Source organism: Pogona vitticeps, chromosome 4, assembly GCF_051106095.1.
Source record: "Pogona vitticeps strain Pit_001003342236 chromosome 4, PviZW2.1, whole genome shotgun sequence".
Lineage (NCBI taxonomy): Eukaryota > Metazoa > Chordata > Lepidosauria > Squamata > Agamidae > Pogona > Pogona vitticeps.
In genome coordinates, this window is record NC_135786.1 from 14,459,131 (window position 1) to 14,482,331 (window position 23,201).

The 23,201-nt window shown below is 37.9% G+C and overlaps 1 protein-coding gene across 3 annotated transcripts in view; it reads right to left on the reverse strand.

Moving 5' to 3' along the window:
- Positions 1 to 23,201, reverse strand: part of GNAS (GNAS complex locus) — a 274,080-nt gene that overhangs the window by 92,397 nt on the left and 158,482 nt on the right. For all 3 annotated transcript variants that reach the window (XM_020804361.3, XM_072996808.2, XM_072996809.2), the window contains exons 3-4: positions 17,391 to 17,445; positions 17,185 to 17,304 (exon numbers count right to left, since the gene is read on the reverse strand). In XM_020804361.3, the coding sequence (XP_020660020.3) occupies positions 17,185 to 17,304; positions 17,391 to 17,445 (175 nt within the window). The remainder of the gene's footprint in view (positions 1 to 17,184; positions 17,305 to 17,390; positions 17,446 to 23,201) is intronic.

The window sequence follows — 23,201 nt, forward strand, 5'->3', positions numbered from 1 at the left end:
TCAATAAGCAAAGAAAGAAAGAAAAAACAATTTCAGCAATTTCAACCACAGCTTTCTATTTCATCATGATGACAAACATCTAAAAAGAATTAATTTAATTCACTGAGCTATTGCGTTTGCTTCTAACTGCACGCCTGCCTTTGTTTGCTGGGTTCATCCTACTATAGATTGATCACACTGTTTGGGAAGCCAGTGACTCAGTTTTTGTTGTGGCAGAAAACTACTCAAAGCTCTGAATACTGCTGTATGTATTATCTCCAGCCTGCAGATGGCCAGCATCTACATAGCTGATGGCATGTTAATGTGTACTTTTAAAATATTTAATTCAAAACATTTTCCCTCTAAAGCAGTGCAAATATTTAAACTAGACATAAGATTCCTCATTTTCTCTCTAATCAAATCCTATGGAGTTGATTCCCTGAGGTGGTGCATACAGAAGCTTCTGTGATCGCAATCAAAATGACAAGGTAAACACAACAAGTGAAACAGCCTTTTGCAGTCCTAGCATACGTGACATTGGCTGAAACTCCAAAGCCAAAGTATGACTTTCAATCTGTCCCTCCCTAGTAAACAAAGCAACCCTACTGAAATTCTTGAGAGGAGCTTGGAGTGTGTGTATGTGTGCATGCATGTACCACCACCCCGTCCAAGAATCACAGCATCTGCACTTTGTTTATAGGAAGGAATGGAGAGAAAGTTACACTGTGGCTTACTCTATGAAAAGGATTTCAACCACTTAAACTTTTTAGTGTCACAGAAAGTTAGGAAACTGGTTTATACATACCAGTATTACTTATTCCAACCAACAATGGCTTTCTGAGGCTCAAGGACCTGAACATCTACCGTGTTTCCCCAAAAATAAGACAGGGTCTTATATTAATTTTTGCTCCAAAAATGAATTAGGGATTATTTTCATGGGATGTTTTATTTCACCGTCATATCGTCTTCTGGTTGCTGCACAAAGGTGGAGGGTGGGGTTTCACTTAACTGGGGCTTATTTTTGGGGTAGAGCTTATATTACGAGCATCCTGAAAAATTGTGCTAGGGCTTATTTTCAAGTTAGGTCTTATTTTCGGGGAAACATGGTAGTAGCCCAGGAGCTTCCGATGGTACTCAGAACTCAATATAGTAGTCTCATTCATTCCCACATCAATCTTGTCCAGCCTTTATAAACAGTAGTACAAGACAGGGGTCCGTGTGTCTTTGGACAGCAAGTACTGTACCAAAAGCAGATATTGCTTTGAATGATTACACTAAGGCCCTCAAATCCTATAAGGCAGAATATTTTCTAAAGTATAATCAAATTCAAAAACAGATTATCAGAACACTTGCAACCAAAGATGAGGATTCTGGGAATTGTAGTCAGAAATTAAATATAAATAACTTAGTTCACCACTAAAGGTGCACATTTTCATGGGGTTTTTAAGACTGCAAATCCCCAGAATTCTGGGAATTGCAGCCCACATCTGTAAATTTTATCTTCCCAGAGAAAGGCTTTTGTGTTATTTACCTCCATCATCAGATTTTTCTGGCTTTTGCTTCCTGTTGTTAATTTGGAAGGGAAGGGAACGGAGGAAAAGAAAAGAAGCAGCGGTACTTCCTGGGAGTTATAATTTCTTGGGGAGACGTCCTGTACGGAGCCAACGGGCAGCAAGATAATGGCTCCTAGAATACCCCATATCCAATCACAGGAAAGAAAGGCCAGAGAAGCTAGTGATGGAAGTAAATAATCCAGAAGCCTTTCTAGCTGGGTGGGGGCTACACATGTGGGAGTTGGGTTTGTGTCCCAAAAGGCTGTCTGTGAAATTCTTAGAGAATTTTGGGGAATGAATTTCAAAAACAAGAAAAAGAAACGCCTCTATTTACCACTAACGGAGAGGTGCCACAGAACAGTTGCTAAAAGTCTCTGCCATTTCGGGTCTCGTGGCAAAACCATGCAGGTAATAAACAGAATAAAACAGAGGGGTTCCAGTTCTATCTTGTAGGTAACTTCCAGCTTGAGAGATAATGAACCAGTTAAAACAAACCAGAAGGTAACAGTAAGATAACGCAAGTCCTGTGACAACAGTCAAACCGTGATTTGGCTATCATGTCTGAATGGGACCACAGATTTGTCACCCAGGAAGTTTCAATTCAAGTTCAACTTCTCATATGAAGTCACAAGGAGGACTTAGTTGAACAACTATCTGGGTTTTGATCGCAACGACCAGATAGGTGGGATATAAATAGAATCAATCAATGAATCAAACAATCAATCAATCAATCAATCAATCAATCATAATGAGGTAGACTGTTACATACAAAATACAGATTGCAAAAGGTGAAAGAATTATCTGCTCTCCTTTCAGCCTCAGAACATGGAAGATCAAATCAAACGGAAATGACAGATATCGTATAATCCTGCAAGGGCATTTAGAGGCCAAGAGCCAACTTAAAAAAGAGGGTTTTCACCTGCCAACAGAATGATTGTAAGGAGGGGCCCAATGGGATTTCTTAGCAGCCACCAAAAATGCCCTCTCTTGGGTCCTCAATAGGGCATATGCCATTGTAGACCAAGCCAAGGCATTTCCAGGAACGGGCACAGCCAGTGCACATGCTTTAACTGGGCCAACACACTCTTAACCACTGCTGAAGCCTAGGAACCGAGGTTTAGAGATGACTATAACAGTATACCCAAGCTGCAAACCTAACCTATCATTTTTTGTAAGCAGCCCCTAGTAGACTTTGTCTAGAGCAGTGGTTCTTAACGTGGGCGATAATGCTCCCCAGGGGGCGATTTCATTTTTCAGGGGGGCGGTAGAACAAAAAGGGGCGGCGTGGGGGCGCTGGAGGAGAAGGGGGCGGTAGGGGGGCGCTGGAGCAAGCCAAACCTGTGAAGATGGCTGCAGCCTTTTTACAGTGTGCATGAATATATATTTTCCTCCAATTTTAATTTAGTTTCAGACTTTTTGTCTTGAAATTTTTAGTTCCTGCATTTGTTTTTATGCCCTTTTTATATTTCTTTTTGCGTCTTAAAATTCACTTGCAACTAAATCATTAAATGTTACTTTCGGGGGGGCATTTCATTTTCTTAGAATTTAATTTTGTTTTCAGAGGTCATTGGATTTAAGTGTCTTAAATAAATAAATAAATAAATAAATAAATAAATAAATAAGTAAATAAATAAATAAATAAATAAATAAATAAGATATCACCGCGGGGAGGGGGGGCGATGATAAGTTTCTCAATGGCTCAAGGGGGCGTTTCTTTCAAAAAGGTTAAGAACCACTGGTCTAGAGGGGCGAGGTATAAGTCTAAATAAAGTAAAGTAAAGTAATGTACAGTGGACCCTCTACTTAAGGAATTAATCCATATTGGAATGGTGACTGCAAGTCGAAAAGTCTGCAAGTCGAATCTCCATTGACCTACAATGCACTGAAAACCAATTAATCCCATAATCAGTGGTTTTATTCTATTTTTATTCCATTTTGGTTTTTTTCTGGTCTGTAAGTCGATTCTCTGGCTGCAAGTCGAATCTAAATTTTGCAGCCAGAGAAGTCTGTAACTCGAAAAGTCTGTAAGTCGAGCCGTCTGTAAGTCGAGGGTCCAATGTAATAGAATGGATTTGATTTGAATCAAATAAATTTAAATCACCATTTAAATTTAATTTTTTTTAAAAAAAATTAAATCATGATTTAAATCAATCTTTTAAAAAATCATTGCTCATAGAGATGGAATCCTATTCCTTGCTTTCTATTATGACTGATCAGGAGCACCTTTGTCTTGCCAAGATTAAGCTTCAGTTTGTTCACCCTCATCCAGTCAAAGTGAAATGGAAACAAAACAGGAACTAAATTCAACTTGAAGTCATGTACCCAGTGGAAAAACAATAACAATTCTAATTTCACATACACATAAATGGAAGTGAAGCACTAAATGACCAAGGAATGGATTTCGCATTATGAGGAATGGTTCAATAATGAAAATATTACCACCCCCCCTCTTGCCAAAGGTTATCTCCCATATTTTAACTTTCAATGATTGGCTGAGAAAACGCATCTGCCCACAGTCTTTACTGAATTAAATATAAAATTATATTATGCCCTTTGGAAATGATTTTAAAGTCAACTTTAACACTGCAGTACAAAAAATATATTTTCTATCACTTTATACTGAGTCAAGCACATTTCAGAGCTTGTGATGAGACCTGAGACTCTCAGAAATTTACAAATACCACAGTTTGCAACACGGGGACTCTAATTATCATCAGTGTTTAAAATATTTTGCTCCTATGCCAAACATCTGTTCCAGGAAAAGCACAGTGAATGACAACAGAATGCAATCTGTAACTCCTGAGGTCTACTGAGATGATGCACTGTGTAATAGTTATGGTCATGACCTGAAAACCAGAAACTAATTCAGCACTGAACTGGTGCTGTAGTTAAGCTTACAGCTATCAATTTCAGTATCCCATCTTAAGTCAATCAAAATAATATTGACTTCAGGGTGAGAACAGCAAGGATGTTTGCCAGTAAAATGATACATATTATGTTTGAGAATGTTTAGTGCACTTTTGTGCCATACCGTTATTTCTATAGCATCATCAGTAGATACAATCCACTAATTAACACCACCCAGATTAACACCAACTAATTATATTAGGTAATGCCAACTGATATGCAACAAACTAACACCGCCTACTGTACAAGGCGCTCGAACTCAGTGCAATCAAAACATGGCAGAGTGCAATAAAGTGAGGAGCAAAGGCAACGAACAGAAAGGGGGGGATGGAATGGAGTAAGTCTGGTTACTCTCTGTCTGGTGCACTGTATAGGTAATAGGACTCTGGACAAAACGTATTTAACAAAGAAATTAATTGATGTCATTAGATTATCAATATATTTCCCCCCTTCCCTTCTTTTAAAACCGCAAAGCAGATACAGACCAGGAATGATACACTTCAGAAATTCTGAGAATCATCTTTAACACTTTTGGCAGTAGCAGCACTTGTACACAGTTAAACTATTAACATTTAGGCCTGGGCTGTGTTGCTTGTGTCCACACCTTCAGTTCAACTAGCCAAACCATGTGAATGATTCAACACAAAAGGTGAGGCTATACATCCAGTTCTGCAGGTGCTGTCATATTTATTTAGCAGCTAAATGAGAGGCTTTTTTTAGAAACAGGAAATGTGTTCAGTGAGCTAGTCACCCAACCCATCACAGTATAAAAAAGCAACACTGTTACATAGCCTCTTTAGATTTCTGACAGGACCTTACTTCATTCGTGTGTTCATAAAACAAAGCAGCCAATTTTTTCTTAAATCTCAAACCGTACATGTGTGTTATGAACCAGCGGCCCCCAACTTTTTTGGAGCCACGGACCGGCTAGGGGGGAGCGAGCTCCATGTGTGGGGGTGGGGACGCAAGCGTGACATACCCACTGTGCGAGCAGGACACCCCCCCATGAGCAACATGCCCCCCGTGTGACACACACACACCGTGGGCATGACCCGCCCCCCCGCGTGTGTGCAGGGGGTGGAGATCCGTATCCGCAGCCCTGTTCCGGCATGCCCACGGACCGTCAACAGGCCGCGGACCACGGGTTGACTACCACAACCCCTGTTAGAAACTATGCAGGCTTAAAGTAATCTGTTTTTAAAATAATAGGACAAACATACTGGAGTCAATATTTAAAAACTTATTGAGGGTATTATCATTGCTGCATTTCCTTTGCTTCCAGGCTCAGATTTTAAGTACATACAAACAAACTTGCAGAAAAACAAAAAACTAAGGAAATGATTTTTTTAAAAACTGAAAATAAAAATGAACTACCATTTTACAGTCCAAGTTCAGCAATCCAGATTTGGAGGAGAATCTAATCTTCACTTCACTTTGCAGAAAAAGCAATACCCCTAAGACCCTACGTGTGTGTGTGTGTGTGTGTGTGTGTGTGTGTGTGTGTGTGTGTGTGTGTGTGTGTGTGTGTGTGTGTGTGTGTGTGTGTGTGTGTGTGTGTGTGTGTGTGTGTGTGTGTGTGTATGTATATACACTATGTGCTTTACTCTGCCTGATGATCACTCTCTCTTCACCTCCTCTTCACAATGAAATGAATCAAAAATGGAATTATAACCATTTGTAGCTGAAGTGTGTTCAATATACAGTTCTGTTGAATGTGAACCTGCACAAAAATCAGAAAGTACCAACAAATCCAGGACATCCCTAGAACCCTAAAAAAGTCGCAGATGACGATTCTCATTTATTAATATATAAAGCTGAAAATGAAAAAAATGACAAATGTAAGATCTTATCCTTGTGTTAAAAACTTGGCTCTTTAAGCAAGCCTTCTCTCCTGCCAACACTTGACTTTTACTTTTCTTGGTTTTGCTGTTTATCCCATCTTGATTATAGTATTATTGTAGATTTTAATTTCTGTTTTTAAGTTGTTTATGTACAATATATTGTGAGCCGCCCTGAGTAGACTTCTGTCTAGAAGAGCAGGATAAAAATCAATCAATCAATCAATCAATCAATCAATCAATCAATCAATCAATCAATCATTGTGTTCTCACGAACAGAGTGTAGTGCAGGTTGGGTGCTTACAACTGATATTCACTTCTTTACAAAAATTGCAGAAACCAAAACAGATGAATTGGAGCAAAACTGAAACTAGAATTGCATAATGGGAAGAGAGCACTGAATACTAAAATTTTAGTTTTCAGGTGGAGGCAACCCTTCTAAAGCTAGGCCCACCTACAAAAGCAGAATATGCTCTGACAGAGCCACTTTTAATGAAAAGTTGAAGTTCACATTTTAAAGACAATCTCTGAGATTAAGAACTTCATCAAAACAAAATATTAAGACAGCAACCAAAGGAAAAGGTAGGATTTTTTTTTACAGATACTGTTTTTTTATTTGCTAGGAATTTTGATTTTTTGAATATGTGAGATCATTTTTTTTAAAAAAAATTGTGTGCCTCTGTGAAGGATAGATAGAAAGGAGAGAGAAGGAATAGAGTGAGCCATCCTCATGAATAGAGACACTGGAGATAGCAGAGGGGGAAATAATAGAACGGGAAGAATTGATTGTAGAAGAAAAGAGAAGAAAAGGAATCAAAAGAAAGAGAAGAGAAAGTTGAACTCTGTCTGGTGGAGGAAGGAGTAGGAGAAAAGGAGGAGGAGTTAATTATACCTGTATGGGAGGAGGATATAAAAGATCAAAGGGAGAAGAGAGTATTTACTAGATCGGGGAAAGAGGCAACGGGGGAGGAGGAAAGGGAGAAGAGAAAGGATGAATACACATATGAGGAAACATGCAGGTTGTTGAAAGACTTTCCTAAACTGAAAGTGGGAGAATTACTACCAGATCCGAAATTAAGAAAGGAAAAAGTATCGATAACAGAGACATTAGAATAGACAGTTGCAGTCTTTCCATGAAGACAAGGTCACTGGAGGAAGGTGATCAAACCAGATCAATCGTTCAACCAACCACCAAAGGAGGGAGATTGGGCCAGACACCCATGTTGTGGAATGATATGCGTGGTTTGGAGTGCTCCATTGAAGAAACCTGCAGACCAGGAGGAGCAGTTTCATCCAGCCCCTCAATGAGCTTTCCTCATTTACAAACAGAGTTTTCATCGTCATGTTACAGACAGTTACCCAATTTGAGTTGTTTTGATCCTGTAGAAGTTGTTGTGGAATAGCCAGATGTTAAAGTACAGTAAAAAAATCTGTTGATGTTCCAAAAGAGGCTCAGTTGTCTTTTCCCACCAAAAAGGAGGAACTGCTTCAAATTTCTAATGAACCCAATCACAGCCTCACATTTATTAAACTGTATATTCCTTTTAAAAATGTTTACTTAAATAGGATTATAATACAAGAACTAAAACACAATTACCCAACAATCATATACACAGCAATAAATTTATCTCTGTGAATAAAACAATCTATTCCTACAGTCTATTCACGCATGCATTCTGTCAAGCTTAAAATACACTAAGTTGTATATTCCATTCTATCATGTTATGCTGGATGTTTTGCTTCATTCTTATCCTTTCCTAGAGATGTCCAAAAATTTCAGTTTTAAGAAATGTCAACACTGAGAGACTAAACATATATCTACAAGGTTCACTATCTGTTTCCTGTTGATGCATTTTTTAAAAAATAGTTTCATCTTATTTTTAAAGCATATCTGTATGGAAATGTACATAAAGGTCTAAGATCTGCTACTGCTGTCAATATGAAGAGAGGCTGCAGGGAAAAAAACATTCACAATAATCTATTGTCGGCTACTTTGCATCCAACTTCCTAATGTTTCAGTGGAAATCACTGAATGGAGGAACGGTGGAGGAAGTGGTCAGAAGTACAACTTTGTCATTTTGGTAGGCATGGAAGAAACAGGTGATACAAGCAAACTTAATTATGTATCATCAATTCAATTCTGCAATATGGCAACCCCTCTAGGGTTTTCTAAGTATAAATCACTCAGGAGTACTGTAGTAGCTACATTACAGGACTGTGCATGATGGTATCCTGCTTACCACCACGAAGTACACTCAATTTCCCTTTAACAAAGTGATTTACAATGCAATCATATGTTACCATTTGGTACAATAAAAACTAAATAATGCAAGAAATTAATAGAATTTCAAAGGAAATTTCTGCTCTCCGCAACCACTTACAGAAATGGACCCAAAACAGACCTGCTATACTACATCTTAAGGAAAAATCTCACACTATCACAAGCAAAACAAACAAGTGAAAAACAAACCAAAACTAATGGATAAGCTATTCGTTTTTCATCATGCAAAGAATGTATTCTTTCTAAAAACTGAAGCTAAATATAAAGACAGATCCGAATGCAAACCCACTCTTCGTACAAATCAAAATGCAGCTACCAATGCCTTACACAGCATGCTTCCCAATGCATAACACTTGTCAGCCTGGTCCCCTGTTCTGGGGAGCCACTTCACTGACTAGTCACTACAGTGTTTGCATTGCACTGAAACTGAAGTGCAATGTTTTCTATCTGGTACAGCAGTGATTTATATCTGGTACCCAGCATTTCCAAAACTTAGTAAGTAAGGAATTGCCTATAACTAGTGCTTTCTCATGAATGTGAATAGCCTTCCCATCATTCAGCATGTTCAGCATGCTTCCTAAGTCAATGTCTAAACTAGGGCCAGCTTTCTCCCTCTCATCTGCCTAACTTTCCTTAGTGAAGTCTTTTCTGAAAGGGCGCCCTGCCCAAGCTTGGATGCAGACTTCCAGCTCACCTCTATAAATGACCAGCAAGCTGTGAAGCTTTGAAAAGAGTGTAGCTCCTCATACTTTGCCTGCACAATAATAAAATAAAAAGATTTACTGTAATGCTCACTGAACATGAGCACTATGACTTCAACACAGTGCAAGGAAAGCTTGCAAGATTCCAGAAATGTAAGGTGTTCAAGAGACGACATGTAAATAAAGTGGAGCCACTGCCCAAAATCCAGACGTCAGCATGTGCTCAGAGTTTCTCAAATCTGAAGGCTGAGAAATAATTTGAAGGATTAACCAAAAGAAATGTTAAACGAAACAGTTTGGGTATGAAGAGCTCAAGATAGATGTAGCAACAAAGAAATAGTGAGCAGGCGTGTTTTATTTTCTCAAAATGCATGCAGGCATCTGTGTAATAACATATGCATGAAAATAAAACACACATCTTCATTAGTTATGATCAACACTTATACCAGCAAATTCAATGGCTCTTTCTTTAGAAAACCAATATAAAAATAGAAATCCTGATGTGAAAACTATTTCAAGAAGCAATGGAATGAAAATTGAGATAATTAAAAAAATGTAACCAATGCTAGAAACTAGCTGCCCAGAGTGGTCCTGAGTTGGCTAGATAGGCGGGATATTAAATAAATAAATAAATAAATAAATAAATAAATAAATAAATAAATAAAAACATGTAGAATTAATACTTTCAGACCATTTACTTTTAATGAGCTTGAATTAAAAGAAGCATACTAGCAATGTAATGTGTCCGTACAGATTATGAACTTTAGTTTCTAGAATAGCAGCAACCCACCTTAATATATTTTGTCACACAGTGAATATTTTTTGAAATACTGTAAATTATTTCAAAAGATTTTAATATAAATGGGGGAGGGGTGCTATAAATTAAAAGGATTAAATCCCACTTGAAACACCTGAGCCCATTATTTCACTCAAGGTTTCTCAACTGTGACTTAAGGCACTGGTTCTTAACCTTGGGTTACTCACGAGTTTTGGACTGCAACTCCCAGAAGCCTTCACCACCAACTGTGCTGGCTGGGGTTTCTGGGAGTTGCAGTTCAAAAGCATCCGAGTAACAAAGGTTAAGAACCACTTACTTAAGGCAGCCTTGATTAGCAATACGGTGAAGGTACATCTCTGCTTCTATCCTGTCCCTTACTTTTAGTATGGCTGCTTTGCTTGAATCGTCAAAAGGCAAGCGGAAGTACAGTGGGGTCTTGACTTGAGAACTTAATCCGTATTGGAAGGCGGTTCTCAAGTCAAAAAGTTCTCAGGTCAAATCTGCATTTCCCATAGGAATGCATTGAAAACCATTTGATCCGTATCTGCTCTTTTCCGTCCATAGAAACTAATGGGAAGCTGCTATTCCGCCTTCGACCACTAGAGGGAGATATTTTGTTTCTTTTTTTCTTAGGTCAAGAAAGGTTCAGGGAAGGCAGGGAAAATACAGTCCAGGCAGTACCAGGCAATCTGAAGACTGTCTCCCAATCCACTCTCTAAACGCTGGGAGGAGTGTGGAAGCAGACAGGCACCCTTTTCACTGGCCAACAGTTAACTGAAAGTTCAAATTTTGCACTTTCCCTGCCTCCCACGTGGTTTTTTTCAGTTCTTAACTGAAATCTAAGTATGTAAGTCAAGTCAATATTTTCCTATGAGAGTGGTTCTTAAGTCAAAATGTTCTTAACTCGAGCCGTTCTTAAGTCAAGACCCCACTGTAGTGTTTCAGAATTTTTCTAGAATATATTTGAATAATACATATTCCCTAATTAATTTTCCACAAACATTCTTTCCCACTGCTTACTCCTTGTATACAAAATACAGAAAGCAACGATTACAAAAAAGAAGATGTTACTCTCATCTATTAAGCAGCTAAACTCCTTATTTTAATTTAATTTTATTTTTTTGGGAAGCCATAGCTAATATAAAACCCAAAGTGTTTGACATCAGGAAGTTTAGTAATCCATTTACCAAATGTACTCAATCTTTAATCACTTCACATTATCAAACAACACCATGTTCTTAACAGAAGGTCATGCTAAACACTACACTGTGCTGAGTACGAATATGATCAGTTCACAATTGCATGGTCTCCTATGTGGTATAAATCTCTACTCAAGTAAATGAGTGAAGTATCATAGCACAAACATTTGCTTTCTTCTTCTATATTTCATACAGTTAATTACTTTGAAATTTAAGATATTTTGAGTTCCAAAATGATGAGCATAAGGAACATGTCCTTTAGGCTCACAACTGTATAATTAAAAAAAAAAAAAAATACCAGACCTCATGAATAAGCTCAAGCTAAGGTACAATCAACACTGGAAACCATTATGTATTTGTGGTACCAGTGCTGGAAAGATCTGTCACTCAGTTCCTACTTGGCAAGGAATATCACACTGCAGCATATTTCTTTATTGTGTGATTTTGGGTCACTAGTGAGGCAATGCTGGGAAGACACTGGGAAGTGCATGAAAGGTGGTTGATGGGAAAACGTTGTTCCCCAAGCAGAAGCATATGCACTAATGTGTTTGTATATTTTCCTGTGCAGTTATTCAGCAGTTTTGCCCCAGTTTCCTCTGATCTATCTCCTTTTGATGGAGAAAAGGCGCTATAAAACATTGCTAGACATCTCCTGGAGATGTTTGCATACATATATGCCTCTTAACTAGAATACATTCATCCATCAATGAAATCCCCCACTCTGTCAAAGAAAAGAACCTCAAAAAGAACGTTACCCTTTGGCCCAACCTCCCATGTTATTACTATGGGGAATTTTCCCCTTCAGATCCTTTCCCCTTTATGTTCTCTGCACTTCCTTTATTCATATCAGACTGCTGCACAATTTAAAATTATGCATGTAAATGAAAAATAAAGTTAAAACAAATTTAAGATGTTAAAATTATTAGATTAGTTTTGACCAGAAGTGGGCCACTTCAACATTGTTATCCCAGTCATTTACTAAATCTTCTTTAGTACATGTGGCGGGGCATGAACTGAATTCACATAAAAGTTGCAGTGTTTAAATTTCTCCACATCACAGAAAATTTTCTTATATCAAAGTACCATATTTTTCCGTGTATAAGACTATACTTTTGTCTAAAATCTTTAGACTAAAAATTGAGGGTCATCTTATACACGGAAGTAAGTTGAGGAAAGAACAAAAATAAGTGGAGGGGAAAGCAGGGATCAAAGCGATCCTGCAGCACTTTGATCCCTGCTTTCCCCTCCACTTGCTAAGCCCCACCTAGATTTCTTAATTTTGGGTTTAAAAAGCTGGGGGGCATCTTAAACATGAGGGCGTATTATACATGGAAAAATATTGTCGTTCCATTTTACTTGGAATTAGAAGGAGCCTCCCTGAAGGGTGGAAAGCAATGCGAGTGCAGCAATGTGCAGCCAGCTAATCCTTCCTGTCTAGAAGCACTGCGCTGTAAACTTGCTGAAGAGCAAAATGACCCAACAGTCCTTTTTACGACCACAAATTACAAAAATTTCTATTAATATAGAGAGCACCTCTTTATCTAAAGAAAAACTCTTAGCTTCACTTAGCGGTGAATGGAAACGTGACATCCTCTGTGTCGAAGAGACTCATAGAGGAATTGGTCAGTGTTGACCAAACGTTCCTCGGATGCGCCTAGTTGCCAAGAGGCCAGACAAACAATACAGAAATGCCTTATTTTCAAAAACCAGCAAGCACAGTCAATGGACTATACTGAAGAGAGCAACACAGATATCTTGACGGTTGAACTGGCTGCATGTATAGTAACACCTATTTACAAACTACCTAATATACAGTACCATTTTTACTTTAGAACTTATCTACAGGCACCCCTTGCTTAACAACCTACCTGTTTGATGACTGCTTGGACTTATACCCTTCTCAACTCCTCGTAAATGAGTGCTTAGATCTTCGCCACCCCCCTTCTCAAATGGCACATGACTTATTGCTTCTGTACAAGGTTCCCGCTAAGCTGGGCACACCCATGCACAACTCAACTTCCCTCTGCGCAGCACTCTTCCTTCTTCGCACAGCGAACACATTAGGTTCTGGTCGCAACGGAACCCAGCACGCAGGGGGGAGAATCACATGCGCATGCAGAGGCGAAGCCACGAGAGAGAGGCGGAGCCCTGCCCAGTGGAGCTGAAAATTAGAGGGCATGTTGCTTCTGTACACAGTGTTATTGCTCCTCGTTTATCAGCCAATTTGCTTCACAATCTAGTCCAGGAACAGAACTTGGTTGTTAAGTGAGGAGTGCCTGTACTATGGAAAATCAAAATACTTTCTATTTGGAGATTTCAACAGCCATAGCAATATTTGGAGCTATGATTCTCTATATGGAGAAACAGACTGTCTGATTCCTGTAGTTCTATGACCTAGAAAAATTGAAGCTGAAGCACTAAATAAGCAGGGTCATCAAAATGCTTTCACACAGAAGGATACAAACATGAATTTATTTCAGTAATGAACAAAAAAAACTTTCAGAGACTTGATAGAACAGCACTATGCAACTGGGTGCTGAGCTGTATCTTCATAAATAACAGTATTTCTTGCATGCACTGTTTTTGAGAAGACTCGACACCCTAAATTTCAACACACAATAAGACATAATCAGCTATGCTGTGCAGCCTTCAAATCCACCAAGTCACTATTCTTTTTCAATTATTCACTATACAATTGTATTCAGTCACATAAATCTATATACCGTAAGGTAATAAATTCTCTATTTCTCTCTGAGGACTACTCATTTAAATTAATACGCCCAGAGAGTTAAGAGCACAGGGATACACTGAGGTATGGAGTTAATTTATATGTAATACACAAATTCATTTGTTGCAGTGCCACAGGAATAGATCCAATACTTAAATGAGCTCTAGTGAGACCAATATTATATGCTCCAAAGAGACTTGCAGAGAGCAGCCCTATACAAGGAACAAGCAGTAGCAGAAATGGCACACAAAGCTCAGAATTGCAATACTTCAAAAATGACACTTCTTGCCTCAAGATTCCTGCCATTTTGTCCCAAATACAATCACAGTGATGATTCCATGTAGAAGCATAAAATAGTCTTGCAATGACTGGTTTGCTAGAACAAGCTTCTTACCAGCACTTAGGAGGAGGAGTTGTTTGAGTTCACAGCCAATGGTGGAAGAATTCATAACACAACAGCAAGATAGGATACACTAGTGACATGGAGGATCTTCTAAATTTCTTGATAAGGATAATCATGATGGGAATGATACTGCATTACAGCTAGAATTTCTGGGATACTGCCAACTTGCATGTGTGTACAGAGGAGACATATTAATTCTAACCTGGAAATTGGTAGTGCCAACTGGACTTACTCATTAACCACTAACTATTGAAAGTTTAACAATTACTTCCTGTGAAGCTCTTGCCTAGTTGGAAGTCTTTGCCTCCAGTTCTTTCCAGATTTACAGTAACTGAAGGGCTATCAGACTTTTTTTTATCAGTAAACCAATTGCTGGCAATCTGTGAGGTATTGTCCATTAAGCCACCAAGCAAACCACGACTGAACTTTCTGCATCTAAGAACTGTAAACAGACTGACACATATTGAATCTTGGTGTTTCATGTAACAAATTAAGAGCTGTATTAACTGATTATAAAATCATAGATCTGCACTGAGATTGAAATAGGAGTTGGTCCTCCTCATAGATCACAGAAATCAACACAATGATATTCCCCAATCACAACCCTCTTAAAATGTTTCAAACTGTGAACATTTAAGCCAGTTTTTAAAAGGCAGGAAGCTAAACAGATAGTTATAGAATCAGTATTTATGTCGAACTTGCTGTAGCATCTTTCATGTGGCTGTAATAGATATCCTTCTGTACTAACAGTGATCAAGATTTAATTTTAAGTCTAGAAGAGAGACTCAATTTAAAGATTCCTTGGCATATGCTATAAAGTTGTATGCTGAGGACTGTCTCGGAGATAATAAAACAACCTTTCTTACTTTTATTGTTATTGTTATTTTATTGGATCCATAAATAAAAGCTAGATTGATGGGCAAAACAAATAATCAGGCTGATTTTTTTTTAAAAAAACAACTATCTCAAACACTCATCTGGAAGCTAAGTCAGTGTATGCAGATAATTTGCACCACTGGTAGCATACACATACTCACAACCTGGCGCATACATCTGCCACAACGTAACCTCTAATTTTCGGCTCCATTGGGTAGGGCTCTGCCTCTCTCTTGCACAATTTTGCACACACCTCTCTCTCTCTCTCTCTCTCTCTCTCTCTCTCTCTCTCTCTCTGTGTGTGTGTGTGTGTGTGTGTGTGTGTGTGTGTGACTCTACCCTACCCGCCCATATACAGGGTTCTGACACAACTGAAACCAAAGTGGTTGAATGCAATAACTGAGCGGAAAAGGAAGAAAATTGTGCAGAGGGAGGTGAAGTTGCATGCGCGCACACACAGCTTAGAGGAACCTTGACCTGGCACCTCTTTCATCAACCATTAGCCTTTACAAAAGACAGGTGCAAAGAGCCCACAGGATTATCCTCCAACGCAGGAGACCCCAATCAAGTTGCACACAAAAAGCAACTCTTATGCTTTGCTCGCAAGACCAAATAAAATCCTGAAGTTCATAGATTTCTTTAAAATTTACATTTCTAGTTTCTAGCTCTGATGCCGAGAAGACAGGATACGCAAATATTTTAACACTTTTATGCAACAGATGGTTCTACCTTTAGAACACTGAGATATAATTTAAAGACCACCAGGCAATACTATTAGGTTTGAAGAAAATTATTATAACTAAAGGAAAAACTTTCCAACTTTGTACAGTGATGATTGTTGCTTACTGCACTGAACACTTCTTTTTAAATGTTCATTATCCGCTGAAGGCATAACTTTACTTGTAACCTTACGGAATGATTTGTAATGAGTATCAAACGATGTCTCTGCTTTTTGTGAATTATTCAGATAGCCTGTTTGCCACACTAGAATGAATGAGGAATTAAATCCTTAAAGAGGGGAAGTAAAACAGACACATATCATGAAGACCATCCTCGTCTAAGTTCTGAATTGTGTAATGTTGATTGTACTCAATTCTAACATATTCCGTTTTGTCAGGGGTTTGAAAGTATAGCTTTGTGATGACACAGTTATAGTCGCATCTATAGATATGTGCACACACTCTGCTTTGTGAGAAAGTGATGCAATGCGGAGTGGGATATGCATTTAGTCACACTTGGAACAGTAGAGTCCACTGAAATAACTAGAACAAGTTAATTAATCTATTCTACTAAACTCAACTCTAGTCTAGTCTAACCATGACTAAATCTAGATGCAACTACATTCCAAGCTGATTGCAAAATGACAAGATGGAAAGACAAGGAAAGCACGTTGTAGGTGGACCTGGGTTCAAATCCCAAATGATTCATGAGGTCCCTCTGTGTCTTTGAACAAACAAGGCCCCATCTCCAATTCTGATAAAAGAGACTAAGTTGCCTTTTGTCAATTGATAGAAGCATTTCTGAAACCATTTTTCTGAAATACTCTATATACTAAAATACTAACAGAAACTACTCTCACTGCTACTAATAGTAACAATCAGCAGCTATTTTGCATCATAAACTACATAAAAGAAGGGCTCAAAGAGAGGTTGACTAGCATTGTTTAACTGCACAGGAGGCCATTCTCAAATGCAACTTAACTATAGAGGAAATAAAGGCTGTGGGTGTCCTGTGCAAAGTATATGAAACAAAGAAAAGTAGCTCATATTCCCGCTCCTTATCAATATTTTGCTATCAGTAAAAGATTGTATTTTTGAAATTCTAACAGAACATCTTTTACTGAATTGCATACTATTCTTGCAAAATTTAGTAATGATAAAAAGATGGAAAACTGAACCCCAATCCGAGAGAAGCCTATTATTAATAAGAACATATACTTACTGGTGGGAAGTCAAAGTCTATCTGGCTTGATAAGTTTAATATATAATCGATTCGAAACTGATTCTCTGGATTTGCTAGCTCAACTGGAGGTGCCAGATTTCCCATTGCTGTCACTATTGTCTGTAGGGAAAGGGAAGAGAAAAATATTAGTAGAAGGAGATGAATTAAAGTATTAGCTCAAAGAAAACACAAGCTTGTAGACTTACCTCTATAGCTTCTTTAATATTGTTCTTAATATCCTGAATTTTCATTTTTTTCTCCCTGTAACCAAGAAAATAAAAAATTATGTTTCCAGATTTGAACAGATACTTTTGAAAGGCAAAATGAAGGTCAGATACTTTCTTGTAAAGAGAAATATTCTATGGAACATCTACTCAGGTGTAGCTAAGCAGACCCAACCACCTTATTTAACTTGAAGGGCTAAGGGAAGTAATGAGTTTTTATTTCAAATACATATTGATCTTTTACACAATAAACCGATAACAGTTTGAACAGAATATGAAGACGATAGCAATATATTGATTAAAGTAGGTTAAGCATTTTATCTCAGTTCATTTTTTACAGAATGTACATAATTTTTGCAGAATTCCAATATGAGAGAAAGAAAAATATGCAGATCTTCTATTCTTAAGGATGGGTGAAAATTTTTAATTCATCAAAATGTGAATGTCGGGGAAAGCAAAACTGTCAGATCTGCCCAAATCTTGTGAAGGGATACTAAATGAAAGAGATAAAATACAGTGGTGCCTCGTTAGACAGTTACCCTGCATGACAGGTTTTCGCTAGACATTGACTTTTTGCGATCGCTATAACGATTCGCAAAACAGTGATTCCTATGGGGGAATTTTGCTAGACAATGTTTGGTCCCTGCTTGGCAAACCGATTTTCGCTAGACAACAATTTTGACAGCTCTCTCTGCGCTCGCAAAATGGGTGTTTTCGGGACCTAAGCTTCGGTTTCAATGCATTCCAATGGGGAAATGCTTTTCGCTAGACGATGATTTTGCTAAACAGCAATTTCAGTGGAACGGATTATCATTGTCTAGCGAGGCACCACTCTACCATTCTTCTTTTAGTTAGTTTTTTAAAGATTACTACTGGTTGGGTCAATATAAAATTTTGGGCTAGTGCCCTGGTGTGAGGACTATAGAGTATAATGACATACTGGCACAGCACTCTGTGAGATCTCCTACTTGCTGCTACACCACTGCAGCTAGGAGGAGTTGCATTTGCACAAAAGGGTATCGTACAAGCTCAAGAATATCACCTCCTCACACAGCAGATGATAGTGTGCACAGAATGAGCAAAGTGGCCACGTTTTTAAAATCTAAAAAACTGCATATAACTGTATATAATGTGCAGAAAAATACTTCAGATCTTTGTATGGGAGAATAAAAGAAAATATTTTCTGCTCCCAGTGCCCTTCAGGGATGTTTGGGGTTGTAATGAAAATGTTACTTTTCAATTAACACTGAAATATAGCTAACTAAAATGTTAGGAGTAACTCTACTTGTCATTTATTACACGGGGCAAAGAAATTATCCTCAGAACATCAACATGCCTTTGTAAGTTGCAGTTACTGCTGTTAGTGCTTGTAGAAAGTGCTGTTGGGTGTGCAAAGCTTTTGCCCCCTCCCCAAAATAATTTTGTTAGGTTCTAGAGGATTTCAGCAAGAAATTATAAATTTTAGTTGAAGAACTACAGTTTAATTTGTTTCTAGTTCAAAGATTATGGAAACCCAGCTGCAGAATGTTTCAATACACACCTTCATAATGAAGAACAGGGTGTGTATCAAAGAGGTAGCAGGACAAAATGGGTGAGAACAGCAGCTTTAAAATACAAGATGTTCAAATCCAAGAAGTGCATGTCACAACAACTAAGAGTTCTAGAAGGCCAATAGTGATTCTTAAATATAACACCATATGCCATCAGCTACCACCCAGCTGACATTTTTTGCAGAAGTATATTTAACTGGCAGTGTCCTGTTGTTTATTTTTAAGGAATATTATCATCCTTCACATATTGTTTTAAAAAGTGTAAGCCATTCTGTATATAGTCACACAAATACCCTGGGGTTCTTGGTGTTTTTTTAAAACATATGTATGTCTTTTGACTTCAAGGATAACTTCCTCATTAAGACCTTTTAGGGACAGTCCAAGTCACTCATGTGATATTTAAATGACAAAGTATTTCCAAGAGGTGCAAAATTTAGGGTTCTATCAGGTAAACATCATTGTCTTTACTACCAGAGGACTCATGACCCTATTTCTGTCTGTGTTACCATGGCCCTATGGTATGTTCAGTAAACAAAGAGTCTTATTACAGCAATGAACATATGTGAATTTGTGTTTTGTAATGTTTACTAGGTGTACATTTTCCATGACAATTGTGCCCTAGATTTCCTACCAACAGAGGCACGTCAGGAGTTTGACTAATATCTGACTCTCAAGTGCAATTTAGGCATAGTTCAAGGACTTACAAAATGTAATAAATGCACTGCTTTATAGAAGTAGTAAGCATTAAACTAATTTCAGTCTGCTGACTTTGGTAGTGTATTACAGTGCAACAGTTCATATTTCTAATGCTAAATGCAGTTACTTTTAGACATTTCTACAGTAACTCCTGTTCAAAAAATTTAAAGATTCTAAACATTTTATCCTAACGATATTTCTAAGTCGAGGGAAATATAAATATTTTATACAATTTTTATAATCTGAACATCTCAGCAATCCCTTACCGTTCGATTGTATACGAAATATTCTGAGGCTGCATAGAAACACACAGTTTCTGCTGTTTGCCCACCACAGATGTGCACTCACAAATTCAGGAAAAGCCTCTCTTTATATTTGAAGGCAAAGTGACCTTGTGTGGTGTTCAGCAGCCGGATCTCATCACAATTAGGAATCTGTCTCCCTAAACTCATAAGCTTTTCCCACTTATTAAAAAATCCATGTCGGGTTTTTTTTTTGTTTTTTTTTTGTTTTTTTTGCAGAACAACTTGAATAGACAAACATGCATAGTTTCGTCAATAAATCAAAAACAGAACTGACAGCTGAACAGGACCAGGAAGGAGGCAACTGGAAACGGAACACTAGATATGAAGTGGATAAGCTATTACTGAAGAGTTACTGGGGTAGATTGGGAAGAACAGGACTGATCCTGCATCCTACTCCAGTGGGTATATATGTACAGACATGTTTTATTTCCTTTCAACATTAGTCAAAAGAGCAAGATATGCAAATTAGGAATTAAAGTCATCTACTTATTTCTATCCTTTTCTCAAGTTTTTGTACAACAAAAGGGGAAACAATGAGTGTTGCTTTAATTCATCTTCACCGCTTTCCAAATACCCAATCACCACACTACACAAAGGTCCTGATTATTATGAACACTCCTCTCAATAATGTATGTGTTCTCATTATGTTTTTGTGATGTACCCCATAATTGCAATGTCTGGTCATAACACCTTCAATGAATTAAATAAAATTTGTCTAAGTAAATGAAAAACCAATCTGATCACTTCCTCAAATCTAATTATCTTCATTATACTTACCAACTATTGGAATTTCAACTATATCCAGCAGAAATTCACATTTCTGGTCTGCCTAATATCTAAACCTTACTTTTAGTAACACTATCAGCCAGGAGCATTCACTGATTTATTTTTGCCTGATGACTGATTAGACTGAATCAAGACAGAGTACTGGAGAAAGGAGCAATACCGAAAAGAAGAAGAAAAGACTACGTGTCCCAGTATTCAATTTCCTGCATCCCCATAGGTAACAACACAGAAGTGTAACGGGAACATTATAAAAACATAAAAAGTATGTAAGATGTACAGTGTGACAAACAAATGATATCGCTCTTAACTGTAACTTAACATAGCTAGTTAACTAGACTGCACATTTTTAAAGGAAATATACAAACTAGTGTCAATAGGAACGCTGAGCTAAACAAATTATATAAGTAGTAAGTATTAAACTAATTTCTAATCAATTTAAATTACTTACAAGCAGCACGCTTTTTGCTTTGCTTTTTTATTAGTTTAAATACACACACACACACACACACACACACACACACACACACACACACACACACACACACACACACACACACACATATTGCTGCTAGTTAGTAGGTTACAACTTGTATTCCACAATGTACAGTACACCCAACTAACATGACCAGTGCATGCTATAAGGGATACATGCAGTAACTTATTCACTAGCAGCAATTTGCTACTGCAATTTATGGCACCGTACTTGCACCAGCATAACTAACCAGCAGGAGTCTGACCCTTGATTTAAATCATTACATTTACCAGCACCAAACAGTTCTCAATGCTATTATGGATTAGTATCTAAAGATATCTTTTAATAGCCTCAGGGAATGTGTGGAAGATTGCTAGCATGAAGAGAAAACCTAGGAAAATATCCCCATTTGCCCCAAACGTCTCAGCTCAGATAAGGAGAAAGCCACAGTATACCATCAAGACTCGACTTTGGCCCCCACATCAATAGAAGACCTTTCTGCTTACCTAGGCACTTTCTGGAGTATTTTCCTGAGCATAATTAATTATTATGCAATAGTTATGCTATTGTTATCCTTTGTTTTCAATTAATTCTTTTTAAGGATTTTTATTATTTTTATACTATTTTATTCTCGTAACTGCTTATTTTACCTATACTATACTCCCAAACTGAAGAGACCCTTGTCCAGGAGGCCGAGGCGAAGAGACAGTCCCCAAAGCAGCAAAATCAGGGAGCTGGACAGGGGACAGTCTGTATTTGTCTTCAGAAGTTTTCAGAAGAGGAGGGACTCCCAACCCCCTCCCCAGTTCCCTTCTGTACACACTCCATTCCCTCCCTCAATTCTACCCCTAAGCCTAGTTCTCTTCGCTTACTCTTGTGGGGCCCCTGGACTGCATGTACTCCTTCTCTTGTGCCAGCTATGGTTCCTCTTGAGTTCTGGTGGCTGGATCGCTCGGGCCGGGAATTGGAATGAAGAGGAGCAGGAGGGTCATAATTCAAAAAAGTTGGGAAACACTGATCTATAATGTATAACTTTGTTTATTCATTAAAAATATTGCATTTGGGCATATGAAATTTAGAAGATAATCTATTATTCAGACATTGGAGTTTTACCAACTAAGTTTAAACAGGGTGGTTTTGTTGGGGGATTGGCTGGTTACAAAAGGAAGTATGACTAGGAACTACATGAAATGCAGCATTTCTTGCCAGTTTATAAGAATCACGCAATGTTCCCTCTAAGTTGCATGGGCATGCAGCTGTACACTGCTGCATTCATCGATGCTACCCACTCACAGCCAGTGTTGCTGCCCATTTGGTTCCAGCCCACACGTGCAGGGCGAGGCCTCCACCCAGCACTGGCACAAAATCAGAGGGAATGTTAGAATCAGCAAAAGGTTCACAACAAAAGTAAATAAAAACACCAACATAATGGTACAACAAAGAAAACCACTATTCATTCTGAATTTAATTTTCAGGAATGAAGCAGGTTTTCCCCCCCAAGACCCACAAAATACTGATTTTATTACATGAAACTCTGTGTAATTACTCTCAATGTTTATTACATCAATCCAAGGACTTGCTGCTGCTTTTGATCTTTCAGTGCTATAATCCTCACTGACATTAAAAAACTGAAGCCTCACATACTCAGTATGCCAGAACATTTAAGATTCAGATTCAAAGAGTTCCAGAAGTTATGTCAGGCTCAGAAAAAACTCATTAGTGTGAGTTTACAGGGATCATAATTAAGAATTGAAGGTTTGCCCACAATTTATTTATTTATTTATTTATTTATTTATTTATTTATTTATTTATTTATTTGTTTGTTTGTTTGTTTGTTTGTTTGTTTGTTTGTTTGTTTGATTGATTTTTACCCCACCCCTCTAGACCATGTCTACTCGGGGCGGCTTACAAAATAAAACAAAACAGTATAAAAACATATAAAATCATAAAATTACAAATTTCAATTTAAAACAATTAATTTAAA